Source organism: Hirundo rustica, chromosome 22 (genome assembly GCF_015227805.2).
Source record: "Hirundo rustica isolate bHirRus1 chromosome 22, bHirRus1.pri.v3, whole genome shotgun sequence".
Lineage (NCBI taxonomy): Eukaryota > Metazoa > Chordata > Aves > Passeriformes > Hirundinidae > Hirundo > Hirundo rustica.
The window spans coordinates 4,064,992-4,083,849 of NC_053471.1; the positions used below are offsets into that span (position 1 = coordinate 4,064,992).

The window sequence follows — 18,858 nt, forward strand, 5'->3', positions numbered from 1 at the left end:
CAACCTGGGAATGAATGCAAGTGGCAGGTAGCTGTGCTGGTCCCTGTCTTCCCAGGCCATCCCTCTTCCAAGCCGACGTGGACACCAGTGAAGGCTTTTCCTCCTTTCCAGGTCAGATGGCATTGTGAGGATGACAGCCACGCTGTCGCACAGCGCCCTGGGGAAGGGGGATGCTGTGTGAGCAAAGGCGGCTGTGGGAGCTGTCCCTGCTGCCTGTCAAGAGCTCTCCTTGTACTGCCCAGGCCCCACACCTGTCTGTCCACCTGTCTGTCTATCTGTTGAGCAGCACAGCAGCAGGGCTGGCCTGGGTGTGACCCATTGTCGCCTGCTCCACATCCCACTCTGCAAACCAGAGCCACCACTTACCAGGGACCTGCTCACGGCCAGGACTCCCCCTTGGGTAGAAGACTGGGTGATTTCATAGCAGAGCTGTTTGTTTAAGGCATCATTAGTGATGATTAATTGACTCCCCAAGAGTCTTACTCAATGGCTTCCTTCTTCCAAGCAGGTGTCCCAAAGCCCTGGGGGACATTGGGTGAGCCTGGGGACCTGGCACCCTCCTGCCTCTGCCAAAGGAGATGGAGGTGCTGCTGCTGTGGTGGGGACTCCAAGGGGACGCACAAGACTCTTCCCAGGACGAAGGCAGGGCTATTTCCCCACTGCTCATCCGAGGTGTGCACAGCTGGGAACCGGGGCATTTCCTCAGGGAAGCCTCTGGACTCCTTGCTGAGACATGGATCCCCCTGGACACCAAACCAACCCCGTCCCCTCCCCGGGGACCCGCGGCTGCGCGCGGAGGAACCCAGTCACCACCGGCTGCGCGGTTCTCATATCAGTTTTAATAGCAACATCAGAGTACTAAATATACAGAGGGCAAGGGGACAGGGTGGCATTTACAGTGCTTCCAAATACACGGCTTCCACGGACAGAGACAAATTAAAAACCGCTCGGGAAGAAAAAGTCCTTTTGGCACCGCCCCAGCTGGCGCTGCGGGCGGGTGGGGCAGCCACAAATGCCAAAAGGCAACGGTGCTTCCACCGGATGCCTCCTGGTGCAGGATTTTCCCAGGAAAAGAAAGAAGTACTCAGTGATGTAAAACCGGTTACAAAGTAAAACTGTCTCATGTTAGAAAACGGGTTTTGGCAAAATAAAAATAAAGTGTAAACTTCACTGTACATGTCCTATCAAACAAAAAAAATAAACCCCTCGGAACCTAAAATAGAAGAATCTGGGTCAGAAATCTGTGCCCTTAGTGTACATTTTTGTGCAACATATACTTTTTTTCAAAGTAAATATTATCTCCACTCGTGACACTATTAAAAATGTACCTACAAATGCTGAGAGTAATTCTTAAAAATGTGTGAGAAGCGTTAGATGAGCTCGGGAGACCAAACCCACAGACTTGGAAATGGCAAGGGATTTCTTGCTGGTTTTGAAAAAATCGCGTACAGATTTAATATCTGGTTGAACGAAAATTCCAACCACATTCATCCTGAAATGGGCGGGCTGAGATAGGATAGATATATTTTTCGTTCTATTTTATTTTTTAATTTTTTTTTTTTTTTTTTTTTTTTTTTTTACAAAATATATATTATGTGTAGAATATCTACTATTTAACTACCGTTTCACCGTTTCAGCTGAACTACCTTCCTTCGCAACAAGCTGCCAGTGGAGAAGAGGTAACCTGAAATCCCTCCCCGTGCCGGCTCTGCCATCGCTACGGTGACCTCCTGGCAGACTCGGTGCCCTTGACCCCACGGAGCTCTGGTGCCCCGTGGAGCACTGGTGTTCTCTGGAGCACGGCTCCTGCCACCACCACCGGCCGCCCTTTCTCCAGCTGGGAAGACAGAGTGAAGGTAAACGATCGGATCTGGAGAGACGGGCGGCTGCCCAGGACCGGGGTGCTGTGGGGTGAAGCCGCCCTCGGGGGATTCCGGCTTCCAAAGGTCAGGGATTGAGGAACAAACTCTGCCCGCCCTACCCGTTGGTGCCATGACGTGGTGAGAGTTCCCACAACATGGGAGCTCGGATCTGGAGCCCCAAACCAGCTCAGTTTGGTGCAGGATAAAGCCCACCGGTGCCGGCGGCAGCAGTGGCACCGACTGCCTGGCCCGGTGGGAGCGGCACATCCTGCGGCTCCTGCTCGGGGTTTGCAAGGGATGTGGAGGGAGGAGAGCCCCGGACGGCCCTGGGAAGCCTGGGCTTGCTGCAGAGCCCAAGTAGAGCCAAACTCTCCTTGCCGTGGGTGGCTTGTCCCACACCACTTCCGCTGAGACGGAGCCACAAGCCACGCACAGACACTCCATGACATGTCTGGGGAATGTGGCAGCCTCTTGGCTGCCATGGTGTGTTTCTCAGGGACTATTCAGGGGCTAAGGAATCTGGAAAATGAACCGAAAAGAAACAAGCAGCAGCGGGCTGAGGGCTTACAGCAAAGCAAGGAGCAAAACTTTTCTTTTTTTGAGCTTCCAGGACCTCGGGGTGAGATGATGTGCCCAAAACATGACAGAGCTCCCACGGGAGTGTGTCTGAGAACACCATGCTTCCCTACTTTTTCACGGTGGGAAGATCTACTCAATAGACTATGCCATGGAAATGTGACTTTCTATTTTCATTTCTTTCTTGTTTTTTGGCTTTCATCAATAGGAGGGAATGAAATCACCACAGTTCATTTCTCTTCACTGCGCAAGATCTTGGGACGCCTGGATCCTGCCTTGTACATCACTGCATCAGCAGCTCCATCCCAGCCCTTCCTCCTCCTCCTCTCCCTCCACCACAGTGGCCCAACAGGGATGGGGGGAGGCCTCCTCTGATAAAGTGCAAGTGCTGTTGGTCCTTATAAATAAGGGAAGATTGTGCATCTACTTTTGTTCCCTGGTTCACCGCTCAGCTCCGGGGCGACCAGGACATGTCCTGCTGCAGACTGGGCGTGGGGGGGAAGATCATGCAAGTCCTGCCCTCTGAAACCTGTGCCCGTCCTCAGGGTCACAGTGATTGACCTTCCTTCTCTTTCTCTCTCTCTCACACACACACACATACACACACATGCTTTCCCCTCCTCTTCCCCAGCTCCACAGGGAATTTCCTGTGAGCCAGGTGCCTCTCCATCACCACTGGTATCATCACCACCGCTTGCACCAGTGCTGCCCGCGCTGCCCTGGCACCTCCCAGCTCTGCCTGACAACTTCCCTGCGGGCAGCAGGCTCCATCCATGCAGAAACCCAGAACACTGCTTCAGATGCCCTGCAATGAGGGAGCTGAGATATATTTCTTGTCACACTGCTACCACGGTTACACTGGAATACCTGTGGGAATGAAATAAATAGGAAGATTAAGGGGAGAAGCACAAGAAACGTGGCTCAAAGCTGCTGCGGATGGATTCCCATGAAGTCACAAAGGGAGGAGAGCCTGTGAGCAGGGGCTGCACCACTGACACCAGCGTCACAGGAAAGCCCCAGGACACTGAGATGACCCTGGAGCAGTTGCTCAGACTCCACACTACCCAAGGACACTCCCCACATTTCCCAGGGACAGCCAAAGCTTTGAGGGCCACTGCTCTAGCAAGACATTGTCTCCTCTCCTCCCTGGAGGCATCCAATGCTCTGGAGAGCCGCACATGAGCCACCCAGGAGATACTGCTCTGCCCAGGGGATGGTTGGCTCAAGTCCGCAGGTAATTGTCAGGGCTGGCAAGGAAGACTTCTGTCTGAGGCAGCGTCCAAAAATTCAGGACAAATAATCCAGACTGTGCAATTCTATGGGAAAAGGGCAGAAAAGGACACGGGAACAAGAGACCGCACGCGTGGCTATGCGCAACACCACAGGGTTCTACTTTTTTTGTTGTTTTTAAACTGCACGTTCATTTTCATAAAGAAAAGGAGCTGAGTAATCAGTGAGGGAGTAGAAACGTGGATCTGGACAATTCTAAAAAACCACTAGTATTTACCAAGGGAAGTTTACAAAAAGAACTGGAGGACTTTGGTCTGATCTCTGCTGTCGTTTCCACCCATTTGACATTGAAGGGACCCGAGCGAGACCCATCCCAGTGTCTGACGTGCAGCACGGCATGGCAGCACCTGACTCCATGGAAAGACTTGGACAGAGGGTTTAGGGTCAGCACCCACGAACACCACCCACCCCAGCAGGAGCTGGACAGGCATGGACTTGTTTCTAGAGCAACACACCAAAGCAGAGCCTGCAGAATCGTGCTTCCCTGGGCAAAAAATCCCTTTAAACACTATTAAGAAATCTCCAGGACTGTGGACAGCCGGCTGTGTCTTCTCCTGCTGCAGCAGAGCCAGCCAAGACCAGGAGAACAAAGGAAGAGGCTCTCTCAATCCGACAGCCCCAGGCTGGGACAGGAGGCAACGAACCCCTTCCTCTTGTTTCTCACACAGGGCTGAGTAAGCTTTGGTTCTGCGGCCAATTTAGAAACCATTTTCCAAAAACTTTCCCACACCCCACTCCTAAAATTTTTCTTCTGTGCCAAGAGTGGCCCATCTTTTGGGAGTCCACCCCTACGATCTGCCCCGTCCAGCTCCGAGGTGTCATGCCTAGCACGGTGGAGATCACAGCTCTGTGGACACGGGGCAGGCCCAGGCTTTCCGGCTTCTTCCCATCGACCTAGATGACGTATCGGGATACAGAAGCCTGGAAATACCTTCAGCACTGCCTTGAGCTGTGCTCTGGATGGTTTTGGGAAGCTTTTCCTCTGCTTCCCGCTGGCAGCACAGCCCCAGCCATCTCCCACCACGGTCACGTCGCAATGCTGGAAAAGCATTTCCAAAAAGAACCAAAATTATATATATATATGTATACATATATATATGTCTATACATACACACACACAAGTATATATATGTATATATGTCTACCTATATATACACATATAGGTTGACAGGCAAGCTGCCAAAGTAGAAAACATCAGATCACCCAATTTGCATGATGCATGTTAAAGAAAGGAGACTTTTAGCCCATGACATCTTCTTTAAAAATGAGTATTTAGGATTTTCAAAAATTGCTACAGTACAAAAAGTGTTTGTGTGTGTATATATATATATATTTCTTTTTTTTTTTTCCCTCTACATATACCATATGTATGTACGCGTATGGACCGGAATGGATGATCCCACCAGAAGAGATGTCCCCACTCGTCCTCCACAACATTTCCAGGCGTTATTGACTCGGCTCTTTGCAAAGTCTTTGCATCAGTTCATGGCACATAATGGTATTATTGGCACAGGTTCAGAGTCACCGTCCATGGCCGGGCTCCAGGCGCTCATCCTTCCCTTTCCATCCCTTGCTGGTTCCTCCTCTTCCTCCTCCACGGGATTTTCTTTGCTCGCACACTTTCCTTTCTCTCCTCCCAAAAACGTGCTCCTTGACAACGCAGTTACCTATAGGCGTGTTCATTTTTATAAAAATATATTTGGCCCATAGAACGCTGCTCTTTGAGTCTCCTACTGGTAAACAGAAATGGTAGGTACAGGTAACCCATTATTTTTTTTATATTTTTTACAGGTTCACCAATGGAATCCTGTTGAGGGCAAGAAGAAAAAGAAAGATTAAGTCATGACAGGGAATTTGCACCATGCCGTGTGTCACTGCTTGGATGGGGGTTTCCTCCTCCTTCCCCCTGGCTGTGGAGCTGCAAGATTCCTAGAGGAGCAGAGCACGGAGGGAGCAGGGTATCAGTGACTTCCTCCTCCTTCTCCGCAGCTGCCAGTCTGCGCTGAGGATTGGGGCCACCACTACTTCTCTCTCCTCAGGGCCTTTTCCAGAGTGGGATCATCCCTGCATTCTGCAGCTTCTCACACTCGGGCCTCGAGCAGCGAATGCTCTGGCAGACGAGCAGGCGATGACAAGCACTAACAAGATTTTCTAAAGTTAAATCTAAAGAATCAATAGGGAATTGGTTAAGCAGCAAACCAGAGATCCTATCAAAGTCCTTAAGCTATTTATTTACCATCTACTGGAAGATGTCTCCCTATGCAATCTTGGACCCTCAATGTGAAGACAATCACTCCCCATCACTGGCATGCAGCCACTTGCTCTACACGTCTGTGACGTCTCCTGAGCTGTAGCACATCAGGGTGTGCCAAAGACAGCTTCCAGCAGGTACCTGCACCCTGTACAGCAGTGCTCAGGACACACATTCCTAATCCACACAACCCTAATCTGTGCCCTCTGCCTGGCAGGGATCAGCACCCAGAACGTGGTGTGCTTTTTGTCCCAGGGCTCTTTCTCTAAAAAACCCACTATTTTTAAGCAAGATGCCCAATGCACCATCTCGGAGAACAACCCTGAAGCCTTAATTAGCGAGACAGATTTTCCAGAGTCCTTAATCTCCTGTGCCGGGGCTGTGCTGGGACTGCTGCTACTCCTCCGAAGACAAGCCTGGATCTTTTATGATGACTCATTATCTGTTAATGTTAACACAAGCCATTTGCTGTTGTTAGGCAGAACGCGGCCAGCACGGCAGCTGCTGCCGTGTTCGAGCGCGGCGTCACCGCACAACGCCGTCGGGGCAGGGTCGGGCTGGTGTCACCAAACCAGCACAGCTGCTGTGTCCCAAACTGTCCCCTCCCTGCCAGCGGTGCCCAGCGTCCCGCGGCTCCGGGCGAGCACTGGTTAATGCACGACGTACAATTGGCATTGTATCCCAAATAGCCTCTTTGTGCAAAGTAGGTCAGCACTTGATCAACCTTACAGATTTTTGTATAATCTCATTCCATGGGGTTTTTCAGTCAAAGAGAGTGGGATTAAGGACAAGAATAATGCGGAATCTCAAACTCCATTTCAGAAAGCCCCAAAGCCAGGATGAAATCAAGCCAAACCAGCCACCCTGCGCTGTGGTGCCTGGACAAAGCCGCTCAAGCCTTTGGCACACGTCCTGTGGTGGTCTGCAGAGCGGCAGTGCTCCTGCCTCTGGGTGCTCCTCCAGCACCGCTGGCACCAAGAAAGAGAAATTTTCCTTTTCATCCCTCCCTTCCAGTAACTCCTGAGAGTTCCACTGACTTCTCCACTCCTCACCTAGCCAGCCCAGGGCCACACTGAGGCTGCACTGCCACATCAGGCTGCTGCAGACAGACTGACTTCTCTGCCTGCAGGAGCAGCTGCCGGCAGCCGCTGCTGAGCTGTGACATCCACCGAGGTGTGACACCTACCAAGGAGCTGGTGCCCCAATGGGGCCCGGCCGCCGGCACAGGCAATCTGCTGGAAAGCTCCAGCAGCTGCTTGCCACGGGCAGCATCACCTGCTGTGGGGAGGGATTGTCCTGGTGGGGACCACGCCTGCAGCACAGGAACCCTCCCCACAGCTCCTGCTGGCGCAGAAGGACTCTGACCCTAGGAAATAGCTTCAACATCTGCTCCCTGTGTACCTAGATGAATTTCACCAGGTTTCCTGACACAACCACCGTGCTGCCTGCAGCTCTCCGGGCTGGAGATGCTCTGCAGTGCTGCCCCTTATATCTGCTGCCCCAACTGCTCAGCCCAGCCTGATGATGCTGTCAGCATCACCCAAGGCCAGGGTGCCAGCTGGGCAGCACTGTGCTCAGTCCTCACACCAGGCTGATGGACTGTCAGATGTGAAGTTCACATTAAATTCCAACTCAGCTCCCAGTGGTCATCTCAGCAAAACATCTGCAGCACCTCTGTCCTGCCGTCCCTGTCCTGGGACATGCCACCTGCCTTGTGCCTCCAGTTCTGGCCCCGCACCGTCAGGAGCACTAACGTGCCATCGAGACAGCTCAGAGCTGGGAAGAGCTGTCAGTTAAAATTTGTAAAACACTAGGAGAAAGGGGCTGTGAGGAGAAAGGTGCATGTAGCCCCTCCAGCCAAAAAGCTGCACTTGCTCCAGAGCATCCTTCTCCTCTGCTGTGGTGCAGTGGGTCAACAGCAACTGTCCCCTTCAGGTGACCTTGCTGCGGCTGTGGATGCCAGCCAGGAAACACTCATTCCCCCGGAAGCGGTGCAGCCCAAGCAGCTGCATCTCCTTTTCCACCAGCCTCTCCCTTAGAAACAAGAGCTGGAGAGGCATCTTCCATGCCTCCACTCCTCTGCTTCCCTCCGTCCCACGGCTCCTCTGGCACTTGGCAGCTGGCGACAGCACAAGGCAACCACGGTGGCAGGGACAGCCTAGCAGGGAGCTCATCTCAATGCCATCTGCACCTTACACATCAAACTTGGAATGCTCATTTCACCTGAGGGATTTCCCACCGGCACCTGGTTTCGACTGGGACACGCCACTTAAGCAAGTGTGTCCCAGAAACACCCTGGTGTGAACACACCCATGCAGGGTAAACGTGCAGAGAAGAGGTAGAACGGGTTTGGGATCAATCTCATTTTGTTATCGTTAATGAAACCAAACAGCAGCTTCCAGAATTGCATCTGTAATTGAAGTGCCATTACAGAGCTAATGCTCCAGGTACGAGCCGGATAGATTTTTCCAGAGCGCATCAATGTGCGTTTTATGGATTCCATGAAAACGGGTCAATGAGAATTTCAAGGATTTAATAAGGCGTAATGGAATGGCTTCAGGCTATTTAAAGAAATCTATGGAGGTGACCAGGGCACAGTCTTTGGCCCGGGGTTTCACAGGACCTGGGGCAGGAGCAGTGGGAGCCACACAGGATTCCTACAGCCGCTTCAAGCTGCTCCTTCCTTCCCTCTGCCTGAGGCATGGAGAGCTGTAGATGGCATCAAGTGGAGCTGGCTTGCTTTATGTGTTATTTCTTTTTAATTGACTTTAAGCCAATGGAAAGACATCCCAAACTACAAAACTGAGGGTGGGAAAGACCCAGTGGGTTATTGCTGAGGCTGGTGTCCTGGGCTGATCCTCCATGCCCATTCTCCTGCTGCCCTCACTCCTGGCACCAGCTCCTGCCTGGGTTTCTTTGCCCTCTGTCCCCTGAGACAGTGGCCACAACAACAGAGTCAGAGAAAAAACCACGAGCATATCAGTGGATGGGGAGTGAGAGCCTTTCACCTTCACCAGAGAAGCTGCTGCAGCCAGAAGAGGCCCTGGGGGGGCAGTGGGGCCATACCAGACAAATCCCTGCTCTCTGCCCCACTGCGCTGGCACACACCTCACCTGCCCTGTCTAGACACCACCAGCCCCAGCACGGCCGAGACCATTAACTTTTTATTCCCTTCCATTCTAATCTAATTATATTTCTGTGTTCAATAGCTGTGCATAATGTTAAACAGGCTATTCCAAGCCAGCTGCAGCCGGGGAAGGCTGGAAAATTCATTTACACTGAATATATGATTCATTACAGCAGGGACTTGAGACAGAACAATTAATTCACCTGAGCACGTGGCTCGAGCGGGCACCGCTGCCCAGAGAGAGCTGGCACACGCAGACTTTTCCTGCCACTCCTATTGGCTGTGCCACCTCCAAAAGCTACACAAGGAGGTGGAAATGGCTCAGGCCAACTCAACAAAAGAGAAGAAACCCCCCAGAGATTGTACTCTCGCAATCAAAACAACACCACTCCTTCAGTCACAGCAACAACCCAGGTGTGACCAGCTGCGCTGGGGACTGTGCTCAAAGGGTTGGCTCTGCAGGGCAGCAGGAGGAGGAGGAGGAGGGAGAGGAGGAGGAGGAAGAGGACCCCAGCACCCTTGCAGTGAGCATGGAAGTGTTCATGACAGCAAACATCACCAAATGATCTTTCAGATACCGGTGGAGCGTGCACGCTGGACGTGTGGCGCTTGGCAGGGGCGGGCTGTCCATCATGCCACCAGAGGTTAATCACAGATCAGGCCATTTCCCAGCACGGAAATTACTGTGGTTTGTTGAGGTTTCAGAGGTGGGCTTGAACCATGGGATCAGGCTGAAGTTCAAGGCTGCCCCAGGGACCCTTTGCTTTTGAGTCCTTGTCCATTCCAGTCTCTGCCTGTTAGCGTGGGCCTGTCTGCAATTAACCTCCCTGGGAAAGCTGCTTGGCTCCCAGTGCCCCATCCACGGCATGAAATACGTCCAGTCACACTGAAGGGAGTGTGGATAGGAGGATGGCACCAGGCCGGGCACGAGGGGCACAGAGGGGGCACAGGATGGATGCGGGATGGATGCAGGGAGCGCGGTACGTACCAGGAAACAGCCCGCTGGCGTCTGCCCTGCCCCAGAAGTCAAACAGGCTTCGGCCAGTCAGCAGGAGATTTCAAACCATTTCTCAGACACAAAGGCCACGGGAATAAGATGCCGGTCAGAAGAAGAGGGTCTGCAGTGAGCAGAAAGAGCGGCTTGTACACGCTGGTACGTAACACACACGGTGCAAGCCGGGGTGGCCTGCTGCACAATCAGCTTTTTTACGTCTCTCTAGAGTGAGGCTTTGAGTGGGCCTGGGCTCGCCAGGCTGCCTGGAAGTGCTGTGGGAAAGCATTCCTGGATGTTGTAAAAGCCATGATCTCTGCCAGCCAGAACACAGGCACTCCCTGCCACCTGGCTGGGCTTCATATCAAACCAAGGTTTGTGGACACCCAACAAACTGGTGTGGCAATCCCTGCCAGTTCTCCACCTTCCGAGATGTGAAGGAGCCCTGGAAAATGCAGACGAGCAGAACCCCGCACACACGCAAGAGACGCTGACTGAAAGGCATCAATGAAGTTGGCTCCAGGCCTGTCCTTGGGGCAGGCAGACATGGGCTGTGGCTGCCACACATCTTGTGGTTTCCTCGAGGCTGCCTGGAGCATCAGCTTTCTCATTTCTCTCAAAACTCTCTGCCTGGCTTCCCGTCTACCTTTGATGGGGACGCACATTTACCATATGGCGAAACCACGCCAGCACCCAGTGGAAGCGCTCTGGAGACAGCCTGTGGTGCGGGAAACATCGCTCCCAACCCCACCGCTCCTGATCCATTCCCTCTGGGCAGGCAAGGGGCTGGCAGAGCATGGCCACATCCCTTGGCTGCCAATGCTGCTCCTTGTTAACGCTCCGCCGTTATTTCACAGCAGCCAAACGGTTCATTTGGCTCTCGCTGCCTGCTCCTCCATTAATCACCCGCTTGTTTGCAGCCCGGCAGCTCTGCCGATGCCACTGAGGAGACAGCACGGGCGCTGGAAAAATGGATCCAGTGGCATTTTATGTGCTGGCAGGAGCAGCAGCAGCTGGGAACTGAACACCGTGCGGTGCTGAGCTCTCCCAGCCCTGCAGGGCCAGAGACTGCTGAGGCACCCACACAGCCTCACCGTCAGGACTGGGGGTCAGGGAGCCAGTCCCACACTGAAATACAAGTGGGTGAGCACCCCAGAGGAAGGTGGCTCCACCAAATGCTCCCAGAACATCACCCCTGAGCACCGGGGCCCCATCACCACAGCGAGACGGCGCTCCCCACCCGCGGAGAAACCACGGCGTCCACCTCACCTGTTTCCATTGAAGGTTGTTTTGTAATCCCCGGGCGAGTGCAACGTGTCCTCTGCATAGACGGGCACGGGGGTCCGGACGCACTCGTGGGAGCACTGCAGCGTCTCGTTGTAGGCGGTGAAGATGTCGAGGGCGCTGGGCACGCGGGCAGGGGCGAAGTCAGTCAGGTTCTGGCAGCTCTCCTCCTGCTGGTCCAGCTTGCGTTGGTGGCTGTTGCGCCGCGGGCGCCCGCTCTGCGCGCAGCTGGGATGGGGGGAGAGGGAATCGGGCAATCATGGGGTGGTCTGGATTGGAAGGGACCTTAAAAACCCTCCAGTTCCATCCCCCTGCCATAGGCAGAGATGCCTTCCACTAGATCAGGTTGTTCCAAGCCCTTTCCAACCTGGCCTTGGACACTTCCAGGGATGGGGCAGCCACAGCTTCTCTGGGCAGCCTGTGCCAGGGCTTCACCACCCTCATAGCGAAGGAATTTCCCCTAAGATCTAATCAAAGTCTTCCCTTTAGTTGAAAACCATTCCCCTTGTCCCATTCCACTGTCTGTCTGTGTAAAAAGTCGCCCTCCATCATTTTTATAAGTCTGTTATGGCCTGAAAGGCCAAAGCAGAAGGGATAGGAGGCACAGTGTGTCTCTGAAACTTGGCAGGGGAACTCACCTGACTGACCAGTCATTACAGATTGCTCAATACTAGATTGAAATTCAGAAATTCCAATGCAGAATTGGAAAGATCAGTCACAGGCAGTCATTTGGCACTGTGCTTTTTTTTAAGAATCAAATTTACATTTTAGACACAAGCTTTTTCCCATCAGAGGAATGATTTAATGAGTCACACATTTGTACCTGCAGGAAGCAAAAGCCTTTTCTTAAGTGAAAATATGTAGGTGAGAACAATGAAGTGAAACCCTTTCCATTTGGGAGACACCAACAGGTTGGAACTTCTCAGGATAAATGAGCTCAGGACCTGGTGTGACACAGCAGAGGGATGGCTGGCAGGGCAGCCCTGCTCTCCGGGGGCTCCTCCAGCTCTGGAGGCTTCGTCAGGATCTCGTGGCTGCACAACACTTCTGGCTCAGTACGTCAGAGACAAGGAGAACCCCAGCTCGCAGGAGCCGCCCTCAATCAGCCTGGTCCTATTTCAGGGTCTAGACACAGATTTAATTAAGATGCCACTTTTTTCAGATGGGATTGACAGCACCTCGCAGAATGCTGGAGTTTTGGGAGCTGGGGATGCCAGCACTGTCTGTGGAGTGGCACCCTTGGGGACAGGAGCGTGGGGCTCTGCCTGGAGCGGAGCTGGCCGGGGTGGCAACATCTGCCAGCAGCAGGGCACTGCCGGCTCCGCTCTGGTTGATGCAACTGAAAGAGACAGCCCTAAACCGACTGCTGTCTCCCCACGACACGTGTGCAGGAGGAGCAGTGACAAGAAGGACGCTGGCTTGGCACAGAGCCATCGCTCACCCGTCCTGCTCGAGGGGGACAAACGCCAGCCAAAGGACAGGGACGGCAACAGCGTCCCCGCTAGGGATGGGGCCAGAGCGTGTCCTGTGGGTCAGCCCTGCCCTGAGCACCTGCACATGGCCCAGAGTCACCCAAGGAACCCAGACAGTTTGGTTAGAGTCGAGCAAACTCCCAGGTACTGATTCTTCACCTAGGACACACTTGGGTGCTGCCCACACTCCCCCTGCTGAGGATTTTCTCTGGTGATTTCTCAATTTCACTTACTGTAAAGCATTTCTATTCTACACCAATCACTGGATTTATTTTTTCCCCTTTCTGGCTTCAGCAGCAGTTACTGAGCTGTTCTGCCAAGCCGTGGTCAGCCGGATCAATGACTCGTACCGCTCACTGCTGCGACTGGAGACAAATCCCACAGGTGTTTTATAAACTATTTTCCCTGCTCCTTCACCGAAACGCTGCGGCAACCAGGGAAATTCAGTGAATTAAATCCCACTTGAGCTACAGGAGGGAGTGTCACTGCCTGCTCCCCAAAGCTGTGGGGCCAGAACCTCAGCACTTTTGGTCGGCTGCTGCGCCACATAATGGCTTTGCCAAGATGAGGATGCCTCCACAGCCCTGCAAAGGGCTTCTCCTCTCATCCCAGTTAGCCAGCAGGCTCCTCATCAAGCCGGTGCCGTAATTGCCTCCTGGCTGCAGGAATCAATTTGCTGCAGCACCCACGCAGAGCTCGGCCAGGCCCGAGGGGAGAGCCACAGCACGGCCGCTCTCCCCCCGGCCCCGAGCTGCAGCCGTGTCGCTACGCCAGCAACGCTGACCTCAAAGTAGGCCAGTTTCCCTGGGAAAATAGGTAAAGTGAGGAGTGCCTGGAGCGAAAGCTAACCTATTTTGCCATACGCCCAGCCATGCTGAGAGAATAAACGGCAGCAAATGAAGCTGGAGGAGCACAGCAGCGCCCTGGGGGTCGTGGCATGCTACAAACCATGGCACCTGAGGGGCTTCGAAGGTGCCCTTCCATCCCTGGGGTCCCAGGGAAGGGCAGGAGATGCAGCTGCTTCTTGCTAAGCCAGGCTGGGGGTTTTAGGGGCAGCATCAAACTCTTTAGGGAAGGTGGTGGAGGAGCTGCTGCTGGCACCAGGCAGATCCTGGGAATGCCCGCTGTGGCCCAACACACGGCTCTGACCTCTCCATGTGGCATTGTGCTGAGGCACTCAGCCCTGGAGTGGCAATGCACATGTGTCCCATGAGACTTGTCCACCCAACCCCGGCCACACGCTGCTCCCCAAAGCCACTGGTTAGCCGCTGGGAAAGCTGCGGGGGCACAGCTGAATCCTGAGGTGCCAACCCCCTCTGGAGGCTTTGGTGTAAACCCCACGTTTTTTCCTGCAATGCCTTTCCAAAACTCTCCTGGCAGGTGCCACGGGCTTTGGAACCTGCAGTGGGATGGGCACCTCCACCCCCCACCCTGTCCCCATCCCACACCACCCCCCAAGCCAAGCAGAGCAGGAGGGACCTTACCAATTTTTTAAGACAAGAGTTGTTATCAGCGCAGCTATGACCATGATGAGGGACACGGTAATAGTGATTATCTGATGAACCGCCAGACCTGCAGACAGGAGAAATGAGACAGTGGGGATGGGAACTGAGGGGCAGAGACCCCCTCCCCACACAGCCCCCCACTCCCCCCTCCCAGCCATTCCCAGCGCGGGGCCACACACAGCCCCCGGCAGCAGTGCCGCAATCCTCCCCCCTGCCTTACACAAAATAATCTGTAAGCCAGGCTCCTCATTTCCTATCCTCTCAAGTATGTTCCTTGTCAGCCCGAATTAGGCATGAAGAACGGAAGAGAAGTGAAGACGTCTCCCCTCTGGGACAGAAAGGGAGACGAGCGCAGCCTTGCACCGGGTGCGGGATTCACCAGGGGTAATAATTACGGCACTGGCGGCTGCTCGCTTTGCAGGTCGGGTGGGCTCATTTCCCCCTCTTCACCTTCCACGGGGTATCATTTTGGCTCGTGGATCATTCCTAATGAGCAGTTTGGAAACAAAAGCAGCTCGCTGTACACTATGTTTGTGATTTTGTGCTGCCTTACAGTTGCAATTTCATAATGAAATGATTTTTCCTGGCTGCAGCCCAAGGATGTGCTATTTTTCACAAACAGATGTTGCAGCTCCTGATGGATGGTAGTTTTAATAAATAAATAAGTCTTAGAACGACAGGAAAATAAGCGGTTTTATATATATATCTCCATATGCGTCTGTGGCAAGGACGGCGTCGGTGCCGGCTCAGCTGGAGCTGGGGGTGCCTGGGGGCCACTGGGCAGCACTGGGGCAACCACTGCTCCTGGGGAAGGATTCACTTGTGGCCCCCGTGCTGGCAGGGTGGGCAGCAGCCAATTCCAGCCAGAGCTCACTCCCCAGCTGCTCCACCTCTGGATTTCATCTCCCAGGGGAATTCACAGGGAAAACGCCACGGTGGGAGGCTCTCCACCTCTCACTGGCACCCCACCTCCTGAAGGTGAGGCCTGGAGAGAGACTTCTGGCCCCATGCTATGAGCTCTCAGATGGGAGTGTGTCCCGACGGGCCCGAGGAGCGCGGTGGCAGCTCGTGCCCACGCGTGCCCCGTCAGGAGTGACGCCCACCCTGGCAGCAGCCAGCCCGGCCGCATCCCGCACGGCAGTCTTGGAGCAGCTCCCAGTGGGACGCTGCTGAAAAAGATAAAAGGAAACGCTCTAAAAATAAAATCAAACCAGCCCAGTGCCCGATTCCTTTGAAAACAGAAGTGCAGTCAGGGATGAGACCTTCTGCAACACTGGGAGCTGAGGCAGCGGCAGCAGGGCCACGGGAGAACCTAATGATGCAATTAGCCCTTGCATTTACGTAATGGGAGAGGCACAGGCAGAACAGATTGCAGGTGGCGGAGCACTGGGAAGGATGGCAGCTCCTCAGAGCAGGACACATGGATTTAAGAAAGGCTGGATAATTTTAGACTCCATCACACACATAAGTTGCCATATGTACCGGCACAGCAAAGTTCCTTTGCATCATGTATTAATTTTGCACCAGACGCGAGGGGGATTTCAAGGGGACAGGAAATCTTTGTCTCAACGGTGGTGATGGACAGAGGGAAGAGACCCGACAGGTGGCCCATGATGGTTCCCTGGGAAGCCCTATAGCAAAACCTGCTGCAATAAACACTGCCAGGTCTTTATTCTTGATTTACAAATATATCAGATCCTTTCCTCTAGGCCCTCAAAGAATGTAGGGCCATACCGAGCAAGATCAAGCAAACACCCATTCTGTGAGGGGTGGGGTTAATGGGTGGGGCACCATTTGAAAGGGGAATGCCCTGTAAGGGTATAAAGCACTCTAGGGGCTGAGGTGAAGTGGAGAGAGATGCTGCCAAGGGCAAAGCAGTATTTTAGCCCTTGAAGCCCAGTTGGATGGAGGAAGGCGACTTGGAAGATAAAAACAATAGCTCATAGAGCAAAATCCTCCTCCTCCTCCAGTGTAGGAAGCTGCCTGGCAGAGTCATAACTCCCCATGAGTGCCTGTGCTCCCAGAGAGAGACCCTGGGAGCAGGGATTACAGTGCCTGGGTTTTGTTTGCTCATCTCCACAGCAAAAGCTCCGATCCCAGCAGGTCACAGAACCCGGCAGCCACGTAATTACACGTTATTAACCGTGGAAACACGGAGCTGCAGGGAGGGCAGCGGCGGGCGCGGGAGCGCGGGGAGGGACACCCGGCACCGGCCCCCGCACCTGGAACGCCTCAGCCCAGCGAGGCCCCAGCAAGGGCTCCCCCTGCCAAGGCTTTCACCAGGCAATTTGACGCAGTGACCATTTAACTGGAGGGTAATTACAGGAGAAGTATTTAATGGAGCCGAAAGTGTGTCCAAGCCTCTGCGCTTCTGCTAGTGCAGCAGAATTCCGCGTGCCGCCTGCCAGGAGGGAAAGCTCTTCAAAGGCGCTCTCTGAACCCTCGGAAATACTGAAATATCTCTGGGTTTTTCCACTCTCGTGCCGTCCGATTCTGCTCTCACTGGGGCCTCTAATCTCCCCGGTGGGGGGAGAGGGGCCACAGAATCCCAGCAGGCAGCACAACCCAGCTCCCAATTCCCCACATCCCGGGCAAAACCCCAATCTTCTCAGAGCAAGCCAGTGCCAGGGTGCTTTTTTATCTGTTATTTTAAAGACCATATATTTGCTGCTGAGATGAAAGTGCTGAGGTTTGGCCTTTCTGGCCACCTTTTGAAACGGCTCCCGGACAGCTCTGCATCAATGGAATTAATTCCATGAGAAAATCCATTTGAGACTAATGTCTTGCTACTGCAGGATCGCGCAATGGCAGCAAACAGGAGATATAAGCTCTTAATTAAAAACAAAGAGAACCTCTATCCCCCAAGGCCTTTATTTCAACAGCTCTGGTTAGGGAGCCTGTATTTTTCATTTTCCCAATAAAAACAGCCACGAGCTGCAACTCTTTGAAGACCCTCGTCAAGGCCTTGAAGCTGCATAAAATTAGCAAAAGGAGAAAACAGCTCTATTTCATTTGAAAGGGAGAAAACTGGAGTTACTCTTACGGGCCAGATATGACTACCTCCAGTCTCTTCCCGCACGTACGCTGCACGGATCTCCCTCTCCTCAGCATCCCATCCTCATCCCTGCCACGAGTCTCCTTCCTCTGTTCTCACATGCCCTGAACACCAGGGTGCCAATGCCTCCTCCTGGGCGTTGTGGAGGAGCTGGGGCAAAGCGGCTGGACTCAAGAGGCTTTGCGGCTTCCGCAGCCATCAGATATCACATCTGAGCCCCAAAAGCCTCATCCCCTGATAAAGCTGCTTGCGGACAGAACAATTCAGTCAGGAGCGTGGTGTGGCCTCCCTGCTGCCACCGCTGGCCTTTCCCAGGGCGGATCAGCCAGATTTGGCCGTAACACGAGCCTACTGCCGGTTAATAGCTTGTAAGGAAAATAATTTACAAAAGCCACAAGGGTCTGATACAGGGGAGGAGACACAGCAGAAGCAGTCCTGAAAAACCTTGTTACGGTGCCCAGCCAGTTCCTCTGCTGCCCAATCCACCGCACCACAAACTGCCTCGGGTCTGCTCTTCCCAGCTCCTCCTTGCTGGCAAAGCTGGGGTCAGCAAAGCTGCTTGGTTTTCCACCTGGTAAATCAGTGATCTCTCTGAAACCCAGCCCAGGGTGTGCTAGTCATCCTGAGGCGAAAACGCCGATTTTCTGCAAAAAACACACCAAGGTTCCTGGTAACTTCCTGGTATTTTGAGCTGGACTGATGAAAGAAGATGCTGCAGCTGCGAAATGTTCTTGCCAGGAAGGAAGATCCTGGAGGCTTATGCTAAAGACACTAGGACTTATCTTCTCAGGTGTTACAGCAAATATCAGTGAGCAATAAATACTTGGAGAGCAGCAGAGGAGAGTTTCTGGCTCACTGAGACGCATGTGGGAGGATGTGCACAGGCATGTTCGCCATCCGCGCATCCCGGGGAGTGTCCCATCTCCCTCGCTGATGGCCACACTCCTTCCTTGCTTCCACTGTCATCCTCCACCCTTCAGGAGAACTGCAGCTGATGCACAGCCCTACAAGGGATCCTTCGGGCAGCTCCCAGGAAGGGTAACCGGTGGTGCCAGCCCCAGAGGCACCATCCAGCTCCTTCACCTCCTCTCCGTCCCCCAGCCGCAGCATCTCCCCACGCCTCCGCGCGGTGGATCAAAAAGGCGGCTCCATCCTCACTGCCCAGGGTTTTCTTTTAAACACATTTTATCTTTAATTAATTCTTTTGAAGCCTTTTGCATCTACTATCTCCTCGCCTCCAGCACCCCCCTACTGCACCCTCTTTCTGGAGGCAGGATCTTCACCGGTGGGAAGCAACGCCTCTGTTATTTATTCCTGACGTGCTGCTGGCTGGCGGAGGGGAGGGGGTGGTGAGTGGCCTGGGGCCACCAGCAGCTCAGATCCAGCTGCCAACACCCCCGTGACCCCCACCTCACCCGAGGAGAAGCCCAGCCCTGGTGAAGGGT

The 18,858-nt window shown here is 53.7% G+C and overlaps 1 protein-coding gene across 1 annotated transcript in view; it reads right to left on the reverse strand.

Moving 5' to 3' along the window:
* Positions 1-824: 824 nt before the first annotated feature.
* The window catches only part of AJAP1 (adherens junctions associated protein 1), a 37,542-nt gene continuing 19,508 nt past the window's right edge, over positions 825-18,858 (reverse strand). The window contains exons 3-6 of the mRNA XM_040084852.2: positions 14,338-14,425; positions 11,367-11,609; positions 10,095-10,224; positions 825-5,535 (exon numbers count right to left, since the gene is read on the reverse strand). Of these exons, the coding sequence (XP_039940786.1) occupies positions 10,152-10,224; positions 11,367-11,609; positions 14,338-14,425 (404 nt within the window). The 3' untranslated portion in view covers positions 825-5,535; positions 10,095-10,151. The remainder of the gene's footprint in view (positions 5,536-10,094; positions 10,225-11,366; positions 11,610-14,337; positions 14,426-18,858) is intronic.